The sequence below is a fragment of the Phytophthora ramorum genome, assembly GCF_020800215.1.
Source record: "Phytophthora ramorum isolate Pr-102 chromosome Unknown Phyram_PR-102_s0014, whole genome shotgun sequence".
Lineage (NCBI taxonomy): Eukaryota > Oomycota > Peronosporomycetes > Peronosporales > Peronosporaceae > Phytophthora > Phytophthora ramorum.
Genome location: NW_027150660.1, coordinates 510,686 through 527,418, shown reverse-complemented (window position 1 = coordinate 527,418; position 16,733 = coordinate 510,686). Strand labels below are relative to the sequence as shown.

Here is a 16,733-nt window from a genome sequence, read left to right as displayed (position 1 = left end):
GAAGGAGGAGCTCTGGACATGCTTCGGGTACCCAACATCGCCTACACGAGTCACATCCACCGCCTAGCACGACAACGACTTGCTGTTGCTGCTTTGTCGGGGTGAATGCATGATAGAGCTGGTCCAATGTTATTAGTCTAGGGTTTTCAAGTGACATCAATGTACGAGCGGGGTCGAAACTGAAAGAAGCTCATCATCTATGATGAGGCATCTCCTAGCTACCTGGATGAGCGGCACCCATGGGCTTGTTTCGAAACTCTCAGCACACCTCCTGACAGACAAAAAGCGACAAACTAGCGGGCATTTCGATGAGAGCGATCTGATGATGGAAGAGGATCTGGACTAAGTCTGCATGCTACTCCCCCTCCATATTACACTGTACACTGGGTTCCGACTTTCTCCGCGATTCAGAGAAGCATAAGTATGAGTTGGCGAAGACTCTTTGCCAACATGCCTTGGAGAGAATGTTCAGGTTTGATCGAATACGATTTCCGGGGCAGCCTGCTATAATGGACAAACCTCGATCTAACGCTGCAAAAGCCTGCTTCCTTCTCTGCAGCATCTTCTACCCTCGCTGCCTCTGTAGTGCGACTTACTCCAAGGCTTTGATAACCCCTGCCGCGACGTTATTGTCATACCACGATTTGTAGTATTCTACACTTGCCTTGTTTCTCTCGAATCCCAAATTCCTGGCTTTGAAGCTGGTCGGCGTTACTCCCCTCTTGTACAATCTCATGGCCATTGTATCGCTGAAGCTATTCAGCCGTTTGATCACAGCAGCAGACACACTGTTTGCTAATTTCCCCATGGAAGCCTTGATTTTCACTTCCCAGAAAGACGTCGGGCTCAAGTGTGCCAACAGTCAGAGTCACGGGCGGGAGCTGCGAACCACGTGAGTCCTGTCCTGCAAATAAAGAACTGACATTGATTGTTATCTTGGCTTCTGCCTTCTGAGTCAGAAGTTCTGACCTACTGTACTCATGCGTTACCCTGGTGACTGTACCCATGCAGCATTGGGTACCGCCGAAAACTGCAAGGTCCGCAAGAGTTAACAGAGAGTCTCCGTAAGAACTGGGCAGACAAAGGGGGTAATTGCAAAGTGAAACAATCCGGAAAAGCACCAATTGGTGTCAAACTTGGCACACATACTCACCCTTCCGTCGTCATCAACGTGGTCACGTGTGGTGTATCGAACCTGTGCCGTTGTCCTTCATATCGACGTCCAGATGAATTCATACTCTTTGCCATATTAAATGACGTTGTGTGCATTTTGAGGGGTCGCAATGCCCTTCTTTGTGTGTCTTTTTGTGGAAGCGGGTCGCAATGTCCTGCTTTGTGTACCTTTCATGTGGCGCGGTCTTGGCATCACCAGAAAAGATTTTGCCGTGGGAGATAACGATGAAGCTACATGGCGATCAGCTACATGTGCAACAACGGAAGATGGCTTTAACGCATCCTTGTCTGCACGACAGCATGGTGCAGACAGGTCGGCACTGAGGCGACGAGTGACACGAAAATATTAGCCTCGCGACTCCCATCCGCTTTCCGAAAATACCTGACCGATCAGGATGAAGAACGCATTCAAATTCTCGTTCGCGAGCGCGCTGAACAGAACGCAAATTTCAACTTTGACGAGCTTGCCGTACTTGTTCACGTGACAGCCACACGCAATTCTAAGGTTACCCCAAAATCATTTCCAAACCGCAAATGGTTAAATCGTTCCTTAGAAAGTATCCCGACCTTCGTGAATTAGTTATCCCAACGCGACGCAAAACGCCAGGCACAATATTGATCACACCCTTGGGGAATCCAGCCTCTACGATGAGCTCACCCACGCACAGGGCAGATAGCGGTGTCTATTCAGCAGGCTTCAGCACGATCGTGTTACCCACAGCACGGGACCCAACTTCCACGCCGTAAGCAGCAACGGAAACTTCCACGGGGTAATCTGATCGCAAACACTGAGAAGCTTAGTCTTGGTGTAGCAAAGGTATGGTCTTGACGTGGGTATGGCGGAGCCGTCGATCTTGTCGAGCCACCCAGCGTAGTAGCGAAGAGTCTCGATGACGAGACCCAGGTCAGCGGTCTTGGCCACCGAGCACGGCTTGCCGTCGTCGAAGAGCAATTCATCGACGTTCTCCTCGATAAGCTCAGTAAGTCTGTAGCTAATACGACCACAGCCAGAACACCATGAATTTGCTGAGTACTAAAATTAGGTCAGCTTCCATTGCACAAATGTCCATACAAATTGCCATACAAAATGCTATCGAGGCATGTTTTTCACGCTGCTGTTGTGGGAGGGCATTTGGCGTTGAGCGAACGCAGCCAGCGCGATATGACATTGTAAATACCAGTCGTTCCGACTGTGTTGGTTTCAAGTCTGTCTTGTTTTCCCCGGAATTAATGAAAATCGAGTTCCCCCCCCAAATCAGCTATTTTTGCCCAGTTCTTACAGAGACTCTCTGTTAATGGTATCACGTATGGACCCTAACCGCGTGTTCTATTTGGCAACTACATACATTTTATCTTCATTTCAGTATGTAGATATACCAAAGGTCGCGATCCTACCCTCAACAAGCAACCACCATAATCTTCGGCGTATATCACGAAACCTATCACTTATACATGTAGTACGTGTGAAGCTGTTATGTTTAGATACACATTTAGAGCTTGCTTATGACACCCCCTTATGGCAGTTTTGTGCGGCACCCCCACCAGCAAATGATATCAAAGTCAACCCAATCGCCAGTGCGTGATGACAGGGTCGTGAACGATAGAGCTGTCGTGGTTGGCTAACTAAGCTTAACTAACCTCACCCCACCTCTACCTCACCTCTACCTCTACCTCTGGCTTAACCTCTATCTCTGTGGCCCACACATTATTAACATACAAAAGCCAAGTATAAAATTGTATCGACGCACACAAGTGGCGGATGTCAAGCTGCTGGAGGCCAAGACCAAGGACGATGTCAAGCAAACCAACGAGCTGCCCTAGGTGATGAAGGCGCTGCAGTACAGTGACAAGGTGGTGGTACAGACGGTGGCCTTCAGCGGCTGCTATGAGACCAACTACCGTACCGTACAACCTCCAGATTTGCCAGAGGAAGTTCCTCCACGACATGCACCCCTTCATGCAGCCCTGCTCTAAGGTGCAGGAGAACTATCGTACCGACGAGAGCGACGAGTTTGAAAATGCGTAGTGAAGCGACCTTCAACTTCGTTGCGGGCGGCACTTTTGCTTCACGTATTGACCAAGTATTTCTCCGCCATAGCCAAGGTATCGCCTTCCTGCATTTTCTAACGTGAATCAACACACTCACACCGTCGTAATCGATCAAGGAACCCCAAGCATGTCTTGCCTATGGGTGCTACAGATGATCTCAACGCACAGGAATGTATGACGAAAGCAACCGAAACAGGCGAGCTCACAACCGCAGCGTATGGATGCGAACGCAGTGATTGTTCGAAGCGGATCATATTGCTCGACATCGGCACGACTTACTATCAAGGCGGGTTTGATGGCAATAATGACCGAAGACGAGTAGAGCACAAGTAGTGTGAAAATTATTCATGTGGTCCGGCACTTTATAGTTCCGAATCACGAAAGCAATCGTCATGTTGCACCGCTTGCAATACGCGTAAAGTGGCCGTTGTCAAACTCTTCGTCGGAGAGATACCAACAGTCCGGATGAGGAAGCAGTTGAACAAATAACCACAGTTGATAGTTGTGCGGCGTCGTGCAGTAATAACCGCGTGAGATCACTATGAAGTCGTGTCCCGGGCTTAGGAATTCCTCGGAAACGTACAGCAAGATCTGATTTCGGATCGCGTTCGGGTGCGGCTGCAACCTCCAGTTGAGTGGCTGTGGGTCTGCTGCTTGATGCGCTGGAGATAATGACACCTCTAGCACCTGTTTGTTGTTGTCGTTTTGTTTGTTTTCAGTGAGGTACATTGATGTCACTTAGTAAAACTAATGACTTCCTATGCCCGTCCTAGCTACCGCCCTTATGTCGATTGCTAGCCGTTTTCCGTGCGATCCAAGCTTTCGCTTCCCCGCTTCGTGCCGGCGACCTTATCGGTTGTCCATTCACCCTGTCATGTCTTCGCCCATATGACGAAGTACCCCTGTATATTTCTTGATCATCTCTGGCCGTCCCTTGATCGTTAGTTGTGTGCTCATAGCACCTTCCATTGCCATGTTGGCCAATGTGCTGACCATATTGTTGTCGCTGCGGTGTCGGTAGGGCCACACTTGTACCACTGTGCGCTCCAGTAGACGTCGGCATCTCCAATATATGTCCCTGAGATGCTGGGATTTTGGTGGTTTGCGTCGTCTGTGCTGATTCACCAGCACCTCATTGTCCCCGATTATGTGAAGTGAACCGTATTTTCTTTTTGCACACTCCGCAATCCCCGTGAGCAGGCCAAGTTAGTCGGCAGTGAACGCCGTTAGTTTGGAGTTCGCGTATGACATATGTCCTACCCAGCACACCGTAGTTTCCGGTATTGTCTTGCCAATTTGTACTATCACCGCTCCACAGCCTGTAGCTCCGTGCCTCCCTTTTGTTCTGACACCAAAGAAAAATATACGAGTCGCAGTACGCGTCATAATCCTTGGGGTGGTGACAGCCGACCACTCTGTCCTAGTGCTCGGCTTAGTATTGCAGTCGCCATCTCCCCGACATCTGTCGGATAGTTCATTTTCATGTGGAGGTGGACTGTGCGGTACCCATGCCGTAATCGTTTTTGTATACATATATGTGGTGACCAACCGTTACGTTATGTAGCTCGTCGAAATTGTAATGGGTCTGCTTAGACCCACTACTTCAGCTTACACGTGTGCACACGTGTATGAGGAAGCGTAGGAGTAATTTACTTAAGTTCAGTATACTTGTACCCACAAGTATACTTAAACCTTTTTCTTTTTTTGTTGGTTAGGTATATTGTGTTACTGTTCCCTATGGGAATGAACTCTAATAGCCATTCTGTCCAGGTGCTAGTTAGCCTGGACAGTGTTGCCGCTCGCCTCCTCTCCCACGAGCGTATCTCCCTCTCCTCCTCCACTGTTGGCGATGTCTTCCTGCATTACGCGTCTTGGCTCGCCACTGCCTGAGCTCCAGCTCGGACTAGGCCTCAGCTTCATTCCGCCCGGCCCAGTGTCGTACGTCTCCTTCTAAATGTCTCGAGATACCATCCAGCATCTCCGAATGACCAGCCTCCACTGTGTCCATTGCCACCATCGTGCTCCGTCCGGTATCCATAGCGTAGTTGGCCGCCCAGTCCGCCATTTGGTTGTGGCTCGTGGTGTGTCCAACTGGTGACTTCACAGGCATCCGCTAGCCTCCTGGTTTCCCGGTACCAATACTGCAGCTTCGTGGACTTAGGAGGTCGCCGTTCACGCAACATTCGTATGATCATTTGGCTGTCGCCTACCACATGAATCCTCGTCCACTGCAGCTCCACTGCTCTCCTCAGCAGCCTGTGTAGCCCAACAAATTCCGCTACGTTGTTGGTGGTAGTATGGTTTCTTAGGGCCGTCGCTGCTGCCCACACTGGTCGCTCCTTTCTGGTGCTAGGGTCGATCACAACAAAGACGCTGCCGCTTCCTCCAGGCCCCGGATTGCCGCGTGACCCTCCATCAAAGAAGCCGACACGCACTACCTCATCTCCCCCCACTAAACATTCGTCGGTCCTTTCCCTCCGCCATTGCTGCAATATTCTCTCCGCTACCTCAATGTTGGGCTTCGATTTCCTGGTCAGTGGATATAGCCCCAATCTGTAGCGTTTGTACGCCTCCGTCACCGCTCGCTTGGCTCCCCGTACGGCCGCGTCCAGCGTCCTTGCCGGTCTTCCGTCTGGGTGCACACGATCCACGTTCCATCGCCAAATCCCCGTGACCATCACCGCGCAGCCTACTGCCCACATTGCGTTGGCCACTTCTCCGAGGCAGTCCCATGGATCAAGTTTCTCTCTTATTCCCCACTGCACTAACCATTTCGGCAAGTGCCTCAGTCTGAGCTGAAAAATGCTACTCACCGTCTCTGCATCGTTTCCCGTGCAGCCCCCCTCGAGGCGGGTAGTGAGGTCCCACCCTTCTATCAAGCAATCCCAGTGCTTCACTGCATCCGGGCACTGCCAAATCAGATGGAGCCCCCCTGTAGTTGTGCTTTGCCGACACGCCACTGCTGCGCACCGGAAACCCAGTTCCTTCCCCGCCCACAGACGGAGTCGATTTGCTTTCAACTTCACCAGGTTCTGCGCTTGATACGCTGAGACCCCTTGTAGGCCATGCACCGTTTTCCACTCCAGACGTTCCAGCGCGCCTGCGATTTCCGCGTGAGCCTTCCGCCATTGACACTTGATCTTTGTGGTCTCTGCCTTTAGCTTCGCCGCTCCTGCGTCCTGCAAGAGCTTCTTGTATCGTTTCCTCGTTTGGGTCCACCGCCGTCACCCAGCCCATAGTGCCGTCACTCGCGTGAACCTCGGGTGTGGGGTCAACCAGAGTTGCTGCGTCCGTATCTGTAACACCTTTGCCACCTCTCCTGCCACTGACTGCCCCCGCCTCGCCCACTGGAAGGTAGTGTGAGTCGATCCCCACGAGTGCGTTAAGTAACCCGGGTCTGTCGTGTCTACCTCGAATCGATGGTGCTTGTCCTTGAGAGAGTGGTGCACCAGTACCACCTCTTCTTCCTTCGCTTTAGAGAACAGCTCCGGATAGTTGGCCAGCACGTTGTAGCATATTTCCTGGAATAGAGCTGCCATCCCGCTTTCCAGTGGCAGTATCTGTCCTTTCGGCCTAAACAACACTGCGCCGCCAGCTTGTGGCTCTACCTGCATCAAGTCTCCCACTGGCGTGGCCGCCTCGGACGCCACTAGTCTCCTGTAATAGCCCCACTGACACCTCTCTCCTTGAGCGTCCCACAGCATCAGTGAACGCCACGATATACTCTGTAACGCCATGTGTTGAAAAGCCCCCCTCACTTCTTGCCTCTCCCGTTTGATTCGTCTCATTTTCTCATCCACTGCTCCAGTGCAGGTGAAGGTCAGTCCTGCCGCCGACCACCGCGCTCTCACTTCGTTGCTGCGTTTAAACTGCTTCCTCAGTTCTTGGGCTGCTTGGTCGTCGTAGTTTTCTCCCTCTTGTGGGTCTGCAAATAAGTACGCCGTCCACGGGCTGCCCGTGCTCCACAGCGTCTCTCGCACCTTGCTACTTGGCTGTTTGGTGTCCGGCACTAGATTGCCACATGTACCTGCATCTCGTGCTTGAAGTATGTCCCCTACGGTTTGCTGTAGACCCCCAGTCGCTAGCGCCCAGTCCCCCACTCTGGCAGCACTCATGGCTATAAGTTCGCGCCGCAAATTAGGCACCCCAAGGCCCCCTTGAGCCGGAGCTTGCTCCGCCAACGTTGCATTAATCCACCCATGTGGTGCCACTTCAGGTTCATCAAAATGAGACGTCCACACAAAATTCTTTATGCGCTTCTCCGCTTGTTTCACCGTGTTGTCTGGGGGCCACGCATGCCGTGCCACATACAACAGCTTGGGGACGATGATTGCGGCTGCTATGGACGCCCTTTGCTGGACCGTGTTCGTTTTAGTTTCCGCTAGAGCTAATCGCACCCTCAATGCACGAAAGGCCATGCACCATGCCTCCTCCGTGGTATCACCACCTCCAGCTAGATGCCCTAGATATCGCGTGCGGTCGATCTCCTCCACTTGTACGTCATGCTCCTCTTGTTCTTGTCCTCCTGTCTCTATCTCGATCGTTCCACTGAGTCGAATAGCTGCCGATTTGCTTACGTTCAGCATCAAGCCGGAAACCGCAGAGAAACGGCCCACTGCTGCTATGGCTGCCATCTGCATGCTCCTGTTTCCAACGTAGATTGCTGTATCGTCAGCGTAACCCGCCACCCGGAGCTCTTCTACCTTCTGCATTCTGCCGTCATCTGTGACCTTGCTTTTGAGGGGCACTCCACTTATCTGCGGCACACTCAGTACTTCATCATACAAGAGATCCACGGCCAATATGAAGAGGAGAGGCGCTAGTGGGCAACCCTGCCGAATGCCACTCGTGACCCGCACTGCCCTCGACAAGGCACCGTTAGCCATGAAGCGCACCGTTGTATTGGTATGTATCGCCCTCACCATTCGGTAGAACTTAGGCGGGAACCCCTTCGCCGCCAGCACCGCGAACAGGAAGTCGCGGTCCAGCGAGTCATACGCCTTGGCGAAGTCCAGTAGTAAGACCTGCGCGTCGTTGAGTTGCCCCTCGTTGGCACAAGTCTCCTTTGCTGCTTCGAACAGATCTATTGCTTCGTGGATCGTCCTGCCGGGGATGAAGCCAAACTGGGTGGTGTGCACCAGCGTCAATATGTGCCTCCGCACCCTCCACGCCATGATTCGTGTGAAAATCTTGTAGTCCGTATTCAATAGAGCAATCGGCCTATAGTTTAATGGGTCTGCTTTATCGCCTCCTTTGGAAATGCTGGATATGTAAGCCTCCAAGAAGCTCACTGGGGTGGTCCCGTTTTCCAGACAGTCGTTGAGCACTTTGGTTAGGATTGGCACCAAGAGATCGATGTTATCTCGATACCACGCATTCCCCAAGTCATCCGGTCCACATGCTTTGCCGACCTTGCACTTCATTATCGCAGCCTGCACCTCGATCTCGCTAATTTCTTCATCCATGTCTCCTAGATCATGTGCTCCCCACTGTGGGGCAAATCGCGTCACATACTCTTTGATCGACTCCTTTTCTTTAGCCGTACCATTGAAGATACTTTTCCAGCTTTCCGCCAACACATTGGCTTGATCATGCTCCGTGCCCTTGTCACTTCCGGTCGGACGCTTCAATCTGGGTATTAAATTATCGCCGAACTTAATACTGATGCGACGAAAGAAGAACCGCGTCGAACTCTTGGAGTTCCACGCATTCTGTGCTATGAGCACCCGTCGTTTCAGCACTCTTCGCTGGTCTTGTAACTTGTGCAATTGATCCACTATGGCTGTCCATTCCTCCTCCATTTCCGACGTCCCAGAGCCACATTTTTGCAGTCTGTGCTTGAGCCTCCTGATCTTTAGTCTGAAACCCTGTGTCAGCCGTTGCCGCGCAACTTTGCGTAGTGCCAGCATATCTTTCTTGACCCTCTTCTTGAAGTCGTCCCATACCGGACCGAATCTCCCCCGGTGTGTTGTGTTCAAAGTGTTGTGCAGCTCCCCCAACCGCTCGACACTTAAACCGGCCGTCGCCGCCTGCACGAAAGCGGGTGCTGGGTACACCTGACCCCGCTTCTTAACTCTGATGGGCCCGTGCGGCGGGTGTAGTTCCAGCAGTACAGCCCGATGGTCCGTTCGGCAGGGGGGTTCTTCGGCATGCACACTTCGCACCATTTTCTTTGCTGAGGCGCTGATGTACCACCTATCCAGCCTGGCCGTGCTCACTTCTCCGGACGAGGCCTTATGGCGATGTGTATGGTGGTCTCGAGCGTACACAGTTTTCTCTCTCGATCCGCCCCGCTCAGGTCGATTATTGTATCCTGAGTCGACCAGGCCCCACTTGTCCACCCACGCCGTCAGCAGTTTAGCTCCCGCGTCATTTTTTGTTCTTCCCCCCCGATCTATCCATTCCATTATTCTCCACACAATTGAAGTCACCCCCCAGTAATATCTCCACGTCCGCGGGGAATTCTATGTTGAGCATCTTCCGAAAGAATTGCGCTCGCACCGCACTATGTGATGGTGCGTATATGTTAACGAGCAGAAAAACTTTCCCAGCGATGACTCCCGAAAGCATGATCAGGTGTTCATTCCAGAGATGTTGGCCCCATGGCTGCACCAGTCTCACCGCCCCATACGGGTTGATTAATATCGCCGTTCCAGCTCTACGTCCTTCTCCAGACGGCCACCACGACAGTTTTTGCGCCATTGTGGCCTTGAATCCCCACATCGCTGCATACTGCTCTTGCGCTGCGAGATGTTCGTTCTCGTTCAGATGGGTCTCTTGCAGGAACGTGATATCCCTGCTCCCTCTATCGTGTTTTTTCTTGACGCCTTGTAGCCATTCACCGAGGTGAGTCATTCTGGTCGCTAGTCCACGGACATTGACTGTCGTAAACCCCATGGTTACATCGTCCTTATGTATTCTGTTTCGCCTGCTTGGCCCTCCCTCTCTGCTTGTTTTTCTGATTCGCCTTCCATGCCTTCTGTACTCTGACCTTGTGCTTTGCGCACGCTCTTCCAGCGTCTGAAGCTCGAAAAAGTCCGTCAACTCTGACTGTTTCATCTCTCCTGCTGCCACACTGCGTGGTCCCCCCTCCTCTAAGTTAGTGCGTTCCCCCATCAGTGGAGTGAGCACGGCCCCCCTCATCAGTCCCATCTCGCTGCCCATCTGCGCTGCTGCACTCCCGCCCTTCTGTCAGCTTCGTGTGATCCTCGGCTACCGGATGTGCCCCTACCTTCTCATACGCAGGCACCTCGATCTGGCTGCTGGTCTCTTTGTTTACAGCACGCTCTAGCTCCAGCTCGCCCGTGCTCGCTCTAGTCTCGTGTTCCGCTGCTTGGTAATCATCGTCTGAGGCTGAACCTTCCTCTCTGTCCTCGTCCTCGCAGTCTTCTCCGTCTACTGTGTGCACGTCTTCTGTTCTCCAAACAGTTTTCTCCAGCTTTGCCGCCTTTCTCATTGCCTTGAGTTCCCTCGTCGCCACCTTGGCGATACTCGCTTGCTCGTACTGGATGTAGTCGAGCGCTGGCCAACCATGCTTGGACAGTATGGCATTCCTGATGGGAGCCAGAGTAGTGAGTTGCTGGACATAGCTGTTGTATCGATTGCGGTCGTACGTGATGGCCTGAAAATGGTTGCCGGACTCACGCCATCTGAGCACTAACACTGGCGGCAGAATTCCTTCTGCCACAATCTCTTCGAGCATCGTCATTGCCTGCAGAGTCGGTATCGGTTGGTTCGTGCCTGTCTCGAATGCATCCTCCCCGTTGTGCGAAGTGCTGCAGTAGGCATATGCCTGGGCTCTGGCAGTGCCTTGGTCGTCGACATCGAGAACGTATATGGTTTCCCGCGCGTGGATGGCCATCGCCTTGATGTGTGCCGGGCGAACCCAGTAGTGCATGGGCACTGCTGTTTTGACCGACTTCTGTCTCTGCAGGACGTAGTGATTGACCAGAGCACACAGGCGCTCCGCTCTCGATGCACTTGTCAGCGGTCGTATGCCGCTTGCGTCCAGTTCCACTTCTAGTTGGTATGGGTGCAGTTTCATTTCCTCCTCCAGCGTCGCCACCATCCCATTGATGACTTGCTTCTTGAGCGCGTTCGTCGCCTCGGTCACCTGTTCCGACGGCTCAATTAATCCGTCTGAGACGTTGTATAGAGCTGCATAGCTTGCCAGCCACCCGCAGTGCCCTGCAGCTGCAACATCCACTAGGGTGCCTCCCAGCAGTTCCAGCCAAGTTGCCAGTGGAGCACCGGCGTCATTAGCAGGCGTGCTCCCCACGTACTCGCAATCTTCCGAGTCCGACTCCGTTGTGATGACACCTTGCTCCTTGTCGACGTCAGGTTGCAGTGTCGCCGCTTGTGAGCTGTGTGCATCCGTCCGCGTACCTTCCCGCTCTTCGGTTCTCGCCTTGCCCTCCTCGCTGTCCATCCCTATCTCGGCCTTGATATGCAACGCCTTGCGTAGGTACTGATGCATATACTGCTGGTGCGCGGTCTTGTCTCCTTTGTTTGGAGGGCGTCTGCCATTCTTGATCGGCGAGGGTGAGCGGGTGCCTCCCTCACTACGTAGAGACTTTCGCATCTCCTTCCGCACTCCACCGACTTCTGCTCGTCGATCATCACGTTCCCTCCTTTTGGGAGATTGTGACGCCTTTCGGCCGTCTTGGGCTGCTCCCATAGTCGCACCACCAATTGAGTCAGATGCATCGCTTCGAAAACGTCCGGCTACTTTGTTCACCCCTCGGGTTTCCTCTTCCGTCCTTTGCTCGTTGCTTGTCGGCGTGGGGCCCTGTCGCGGCTTCCCCCGTTTGAGGATTCGTCGCGTTGGCGACCGACCCCTGCGCTCTGCCTGCTCAGCTTTATCGCTGTTTCGCTCCGTAACCTCCGTGGCGTCTGCTGCCATCGTGTCCTCCTCCTGGTCTGCTCCATCGTCTTTGTCGTAACCCTTCTTGTGCCAATTGTCTGTCTCCCTTTCTTCCGTCGTTTGAGGTTCTGCTGTGCGTGTTTGTTCAGCCGTCGACCCCAGCTGCCCTTCGCTGTCCACGACATCCTCCGTGAGCTCCTCGGTCTGCCGCGGTATTTTTCTTCGCACTTCATCCTTCCCTCTTGTTTCATCTCTTCCTCTTGTTCCTCGCGCCCCCTGACGTGGCAGTCTGTGCTGCTCCCATGCCCTTGGCAATGCCGGTCCGTCCACCGCCTTGGTTGCCCCGTCTTCGTCGGCGACTGAGTTCGCTTCCGTGGCAATTTGGGAATTGGCTGGCCGTCCTTTTGTTGGGTGCCCTTCCCGTTTTTGGGTGCGCCCCCTTCTTGAGCATGTCTTTCAGCTGATCCAGCGTGGTCGGCAGCTCTCTTGGTCAGTACATCTCTCCCACTTCCTGCCTTGGATAGCGGCGCTCCTTGCACTCGCAGGTCAAAAAGGAGATGTTGTTGATGTAGTTCTGCAGCTGGAACCTTACAGTATCTCGTTGGGTGGTCAGGTGAATGGCAGCTAGCGCATGGCCAGTTGACATTGATTGTGTGATGGTGGATAATCACCGCCGCTTGGTCCAACTCAATGAAAGCCATTGCTCGCAGCCGGGCGGGCATTGATTCCCTTTCACGATAACTCTCCATTCCTTGTCATTGAGTCCTTTCAGACTTGCTTCCGGGTGCGTCATCTCCTGCACTGTGAGGCCTAAATTGTGTGTCAAAAGCCAGTGCATGTCTCTTGATGAGACCTCCTCTCCTCACCGCTACAGTGAATTCGTAGTAATCCAGGGGGACTAATTCATGCGTCGTGCGGGCTCGCTCCCTTTGCCCATCGTAGTCCGCATGTTAGTAACTTAGACGCCAATGGCATCCTCCAGTTGATCCACCTCGCCGCTGTCTGCCGACCTTTAAATGTTACAGTGACAACTCGAGTGTCCATATTCATCGCTATTCTTGAGAAAGCCGCCTTGAATTCCTCGACTTCTGCTTTCTGCTTGGAAGCCGCTTCCGGTCCGGCGCTGATGTGCCGCATGATCGCATGTCTTGGCATGCTTGCCCCAAAACTGCTGTCCCGGTGCGAGCCGTGCATACAAGGGGTACTCTATGGCGAGGAAAGTATCCGTGAAATACGCTAACTCCGCCGAGTTCATCGATTGCTTGAGGAACGGCGGCGGTCCCGGGACCTCGATCTCATGATTCAAAATCATAAGCAGGGCCTTATCTTCGTCCTCCGTTCGTTGCCGTAACTGCGTTACGCTCCGCGCTGGCTGCATGCAGAGCTGCTTCATTCGCCTCTGCTCAGCCGTCTCGCGCCCATAGCCCTTCTCTTCTAGTCCCTTGTTCACCGCTTCGATGTACGAGACCTTGCTTTTGCTCGCCCTTACCCCCCCCCCGTCGACCTCGTTACTTTTCTCGAAGTGGCAGAACTGCAGCCGCGCTTCCACGTCGTTCTGCGGAAGCCCTTCCGACACAATCCACTCCTTGATCCAAGCGTATAGCCGCCGTCCATGTTCGTGGTTGCTCAAATCCCAGTAACTTTCTAACTTCTGGTAGCGCTCACATTGCCGAGCCGTTGGCTTATCTTGCCATTGCTCCTTGAGAAGCTTCTCATCATCGTGCTTATTTCCTTTCTTGCGCTCTTGTCTGGAAAGCCTGGAAACGTCTGGCGCTAGCCAGGGTATCTAAGCGCCACCAGCGACAATACGTAGTCTTGTGGGGCTTCTTGTAGCAGGTACCGCTTCAGTTGGGTAAAAGCGACCTTCCATCTCCCAGGTCTATGCCTTCTTCCTTTCCGCCCCCAGCCACTTGCTCCCTTCTGCATTCCTCCCTTTTGGGGTTTGCTTCCTCGGTGAGCGCTTCTTGTCGCTCTGCTTGCCTTGCTGCTGTCCTTGAGCTGATCGCATGTCCGGGTCCTTGACGTTGCCATTGCTGCGCCTCCTCGCTGTGCTCGTCCCCGCAATTTCCCACTCCGCTTGCTGGACTTCAGCCCCTTCACTCTCGCCTTGCATCTCGATTCCTTCTCGTCCCCTGAGGGTCGAAAATTGCCGCCTGGAGCTGCTGAGCACCGCGATCCATGCCTGTGCTCTCGTTTCACGTGCCTCTCTCCAGTTTTACACTTAAAGATCGTATACCCGGGTTTTTTTGGGCCTTCCAAGCCCCCCCCCCCCTCCGGTCTAAAGTTGAGATCCCGCTGCTGCCCCGAGTCCGAAGAGTCGCGCGCCCTAGCCGGTAAATCTGGAAGTGGTATACTTAAACCTAGATAAAGGAACCGAACGATAGCTTTGGTGCCAAATGAGAACTGTATTGATGTAAATGGGGTTTCCTCCTAAAACTGATATTATAATGAGAGGTTCTGCCATCGGATGGCTGGCAGAACCCCTATCTATTGAATGACTCTCATTGGTAGAAAGGTGTTACTTTCTACCAGTCATAGCCTTTTGCTATGAATGTGGACCACCCTGTGGAGTGGTCACCTGAATGTATTCCTTAGTGCATGTTGCACTAAGATAGGAGGTGAACCGAATGTGTAGCCCCGCTACACCATCCCCCCGTTAGGATTGACGTGCCGGTCTCGACACGTCAATCCGTATTTTCTTGGGAGAACACGTGCTCATTCTCAATGAGCACGCCAACGACGTCTTCGTCTAAGACGCCGGCCGCTTCGGCAACAGCAAGTGCTGTCGTCGCCTCCAAGGCGACGACGGCCGCTGCCTCAGCCACGACCGCTACTGGCATCGCCTCGACGGCGATGTCGACAAGCGCGGCAACAGAGAGTCGCCTCTCTGTTGCTGGATACCACTCGAGATGGCAAGAGAAACATGCCATCCGAAACAAGACAGGCAAGATCATTGCTGTCGAAACCGGAGTGGGTATCTACTCTCCGGGTGGAGAGGAGTTCCCCTCGACTAGGAGTGAAGTCGAGGAGGGGGGAACTCGAAGGAGACAAGGACACTTGTCTCCGGGCCACACTGACCCCAATGTGGGTCTGCGTCGTCCACGCGAGGACGACTCGAACGCTTCGGGATCGAAGTGCTCGCGCAGCGGCAGTGGAACACCGCTCGCTGTCGCTGGAGCCTTGACGACTCCGCGGGATGGAGATGACTCCACTCCATCCGCTGCTGCTGCGGCCTCGCGCACTGAACCAGTGCGCGAGCCGTGGATGCCGTCTCAATTTGAGATCAGCAGCCGATTTGGTGCGGCCGTGTCACCGAATCCGTACGCGCTGTATTCGTGCAACCATCGTTGACGATGACGGACCAAAGGCGCAACTACTACATCGGGCTTCCATGAGCTCCGATGGTTTGCGAGCAAGAAGACTTCTCGCAGAAGCAAAGTGCCCGAATGGCAGGCACTTTGTCAAAGTTGGAGTGCCTTTGTTGAAAACTTCAACAAAACCCCCGCTGGCTATCGCGACCGGATTAGCCAGGCGCGGGAGCGCTACGAGAAGTTCTCGAGGCGTGGTCAACTTGAACGACTGCACCATGGTGCAGTCGGTATCGAACTTCCTTACGCAGTGCCTTATGACACTGCTTGTGAGTACTGCTACCCCGGAGCAGTACGCATTACTGAACGGGACGTCAACGGGTACACGTCCATGTGTGTACCTGACGACCTCAAGACCTGCGCGCTAGTTTTTAGGCGCAGGCGTCTATAGTGCTGTAGGCGACTACAGCGCTCGCCCAAGTTTTACGCCCTTCGGCGGAGGTGGCGGTGGCGGCCTTCGTACGCCGTCACCATTTCCGGAATGTCCTCCATCAGGCATTCCGTGATTCTGGAGAGGATCCACCCCAACACGATACGAAAATGAACCGGACCTCGGGTCAGGTTCCGATGACCAACAATTCGCTGGACGATCCAGCGAGTTGCCCCGCGTGCGTCTCGCAACGGGGTGGGGGGGGCGGGAAGACGCCCCGGGTTTGGTCAACCAAACCTTGAGTCTCGCTTGGAGGCTGTTGAGCGTCTCCAAGCGTCGCAGTTCGCTGCTCTGCGTCAGGAGCTGAGCTTGTTGAAGGCTCAGCTCGCGGAGGTTGCGCAGACGACCTCGAACGTAAAGGTCGAGGTCGGGACGAGGCTCTCTGGCGCCTGAAGCGCGTCGCCGCGCTCGAGAGCGCTTTGGCGAGTCACCAGACGTAGGTGACTCGTGCTGCACGTACGGCTTCAGTCGCCCAACGTAAAACGTTGGGTGCAAGCGCATGCTGGACGGTATGTCCAGTGTGTACGCGTTGCCATGCTTCGCCAACACGGTGAATGGCCCAATGAAGCGCGGAGCAAGCTTGCTTGCTCCGAAATCGGAAACTGCATGTTAGCTAGGTTCTGCGTAGCTAACAGAACTAATGAACCAACTTTGAATTCATTTGTGTTTCCCCTGCCGGTGTTATCGGCATTCAGCTTCTGTCGATCGACAGAAGCTGCTATTGCATCTGGACAAACCGAATTACGGCTTGTCGGCGCTGGACAAAGTCCATTGCATCCGAGCTGAACCCCTGGTTCAGTTCGTGCTCCTTGTTCGCAGCAGGCCCGGCCTGTGCGTGATGTTCGTTGTC

General features: G+C 53.7%; 1 protein-coding gene across 1 annotated transcript; it reads right to left on the bottom strand.

The window, feature by feature from the left end:
- Positions 1-10,321: 10,321 nt before the first annotated feature.
- On the bottom strand, positions 10,322-12,124 carry KRP23_12110 (uncharacterized protein; the record flags this gene model as incomplete). The annotated part of the gene is made up of 2 exons (XM_067882690.1): positions 10,322-10,635; positions 11,608-12,124. 2 exons carry the CDS (start codon positions 12,122-12,124, stop codon positions 10,322-10,324), a joined length of 831 nt encoding a protein of 276 aa, XP_067739718.1.
- Positions 12,125-16,733: the final 4,609 nt, after the last annotated feature.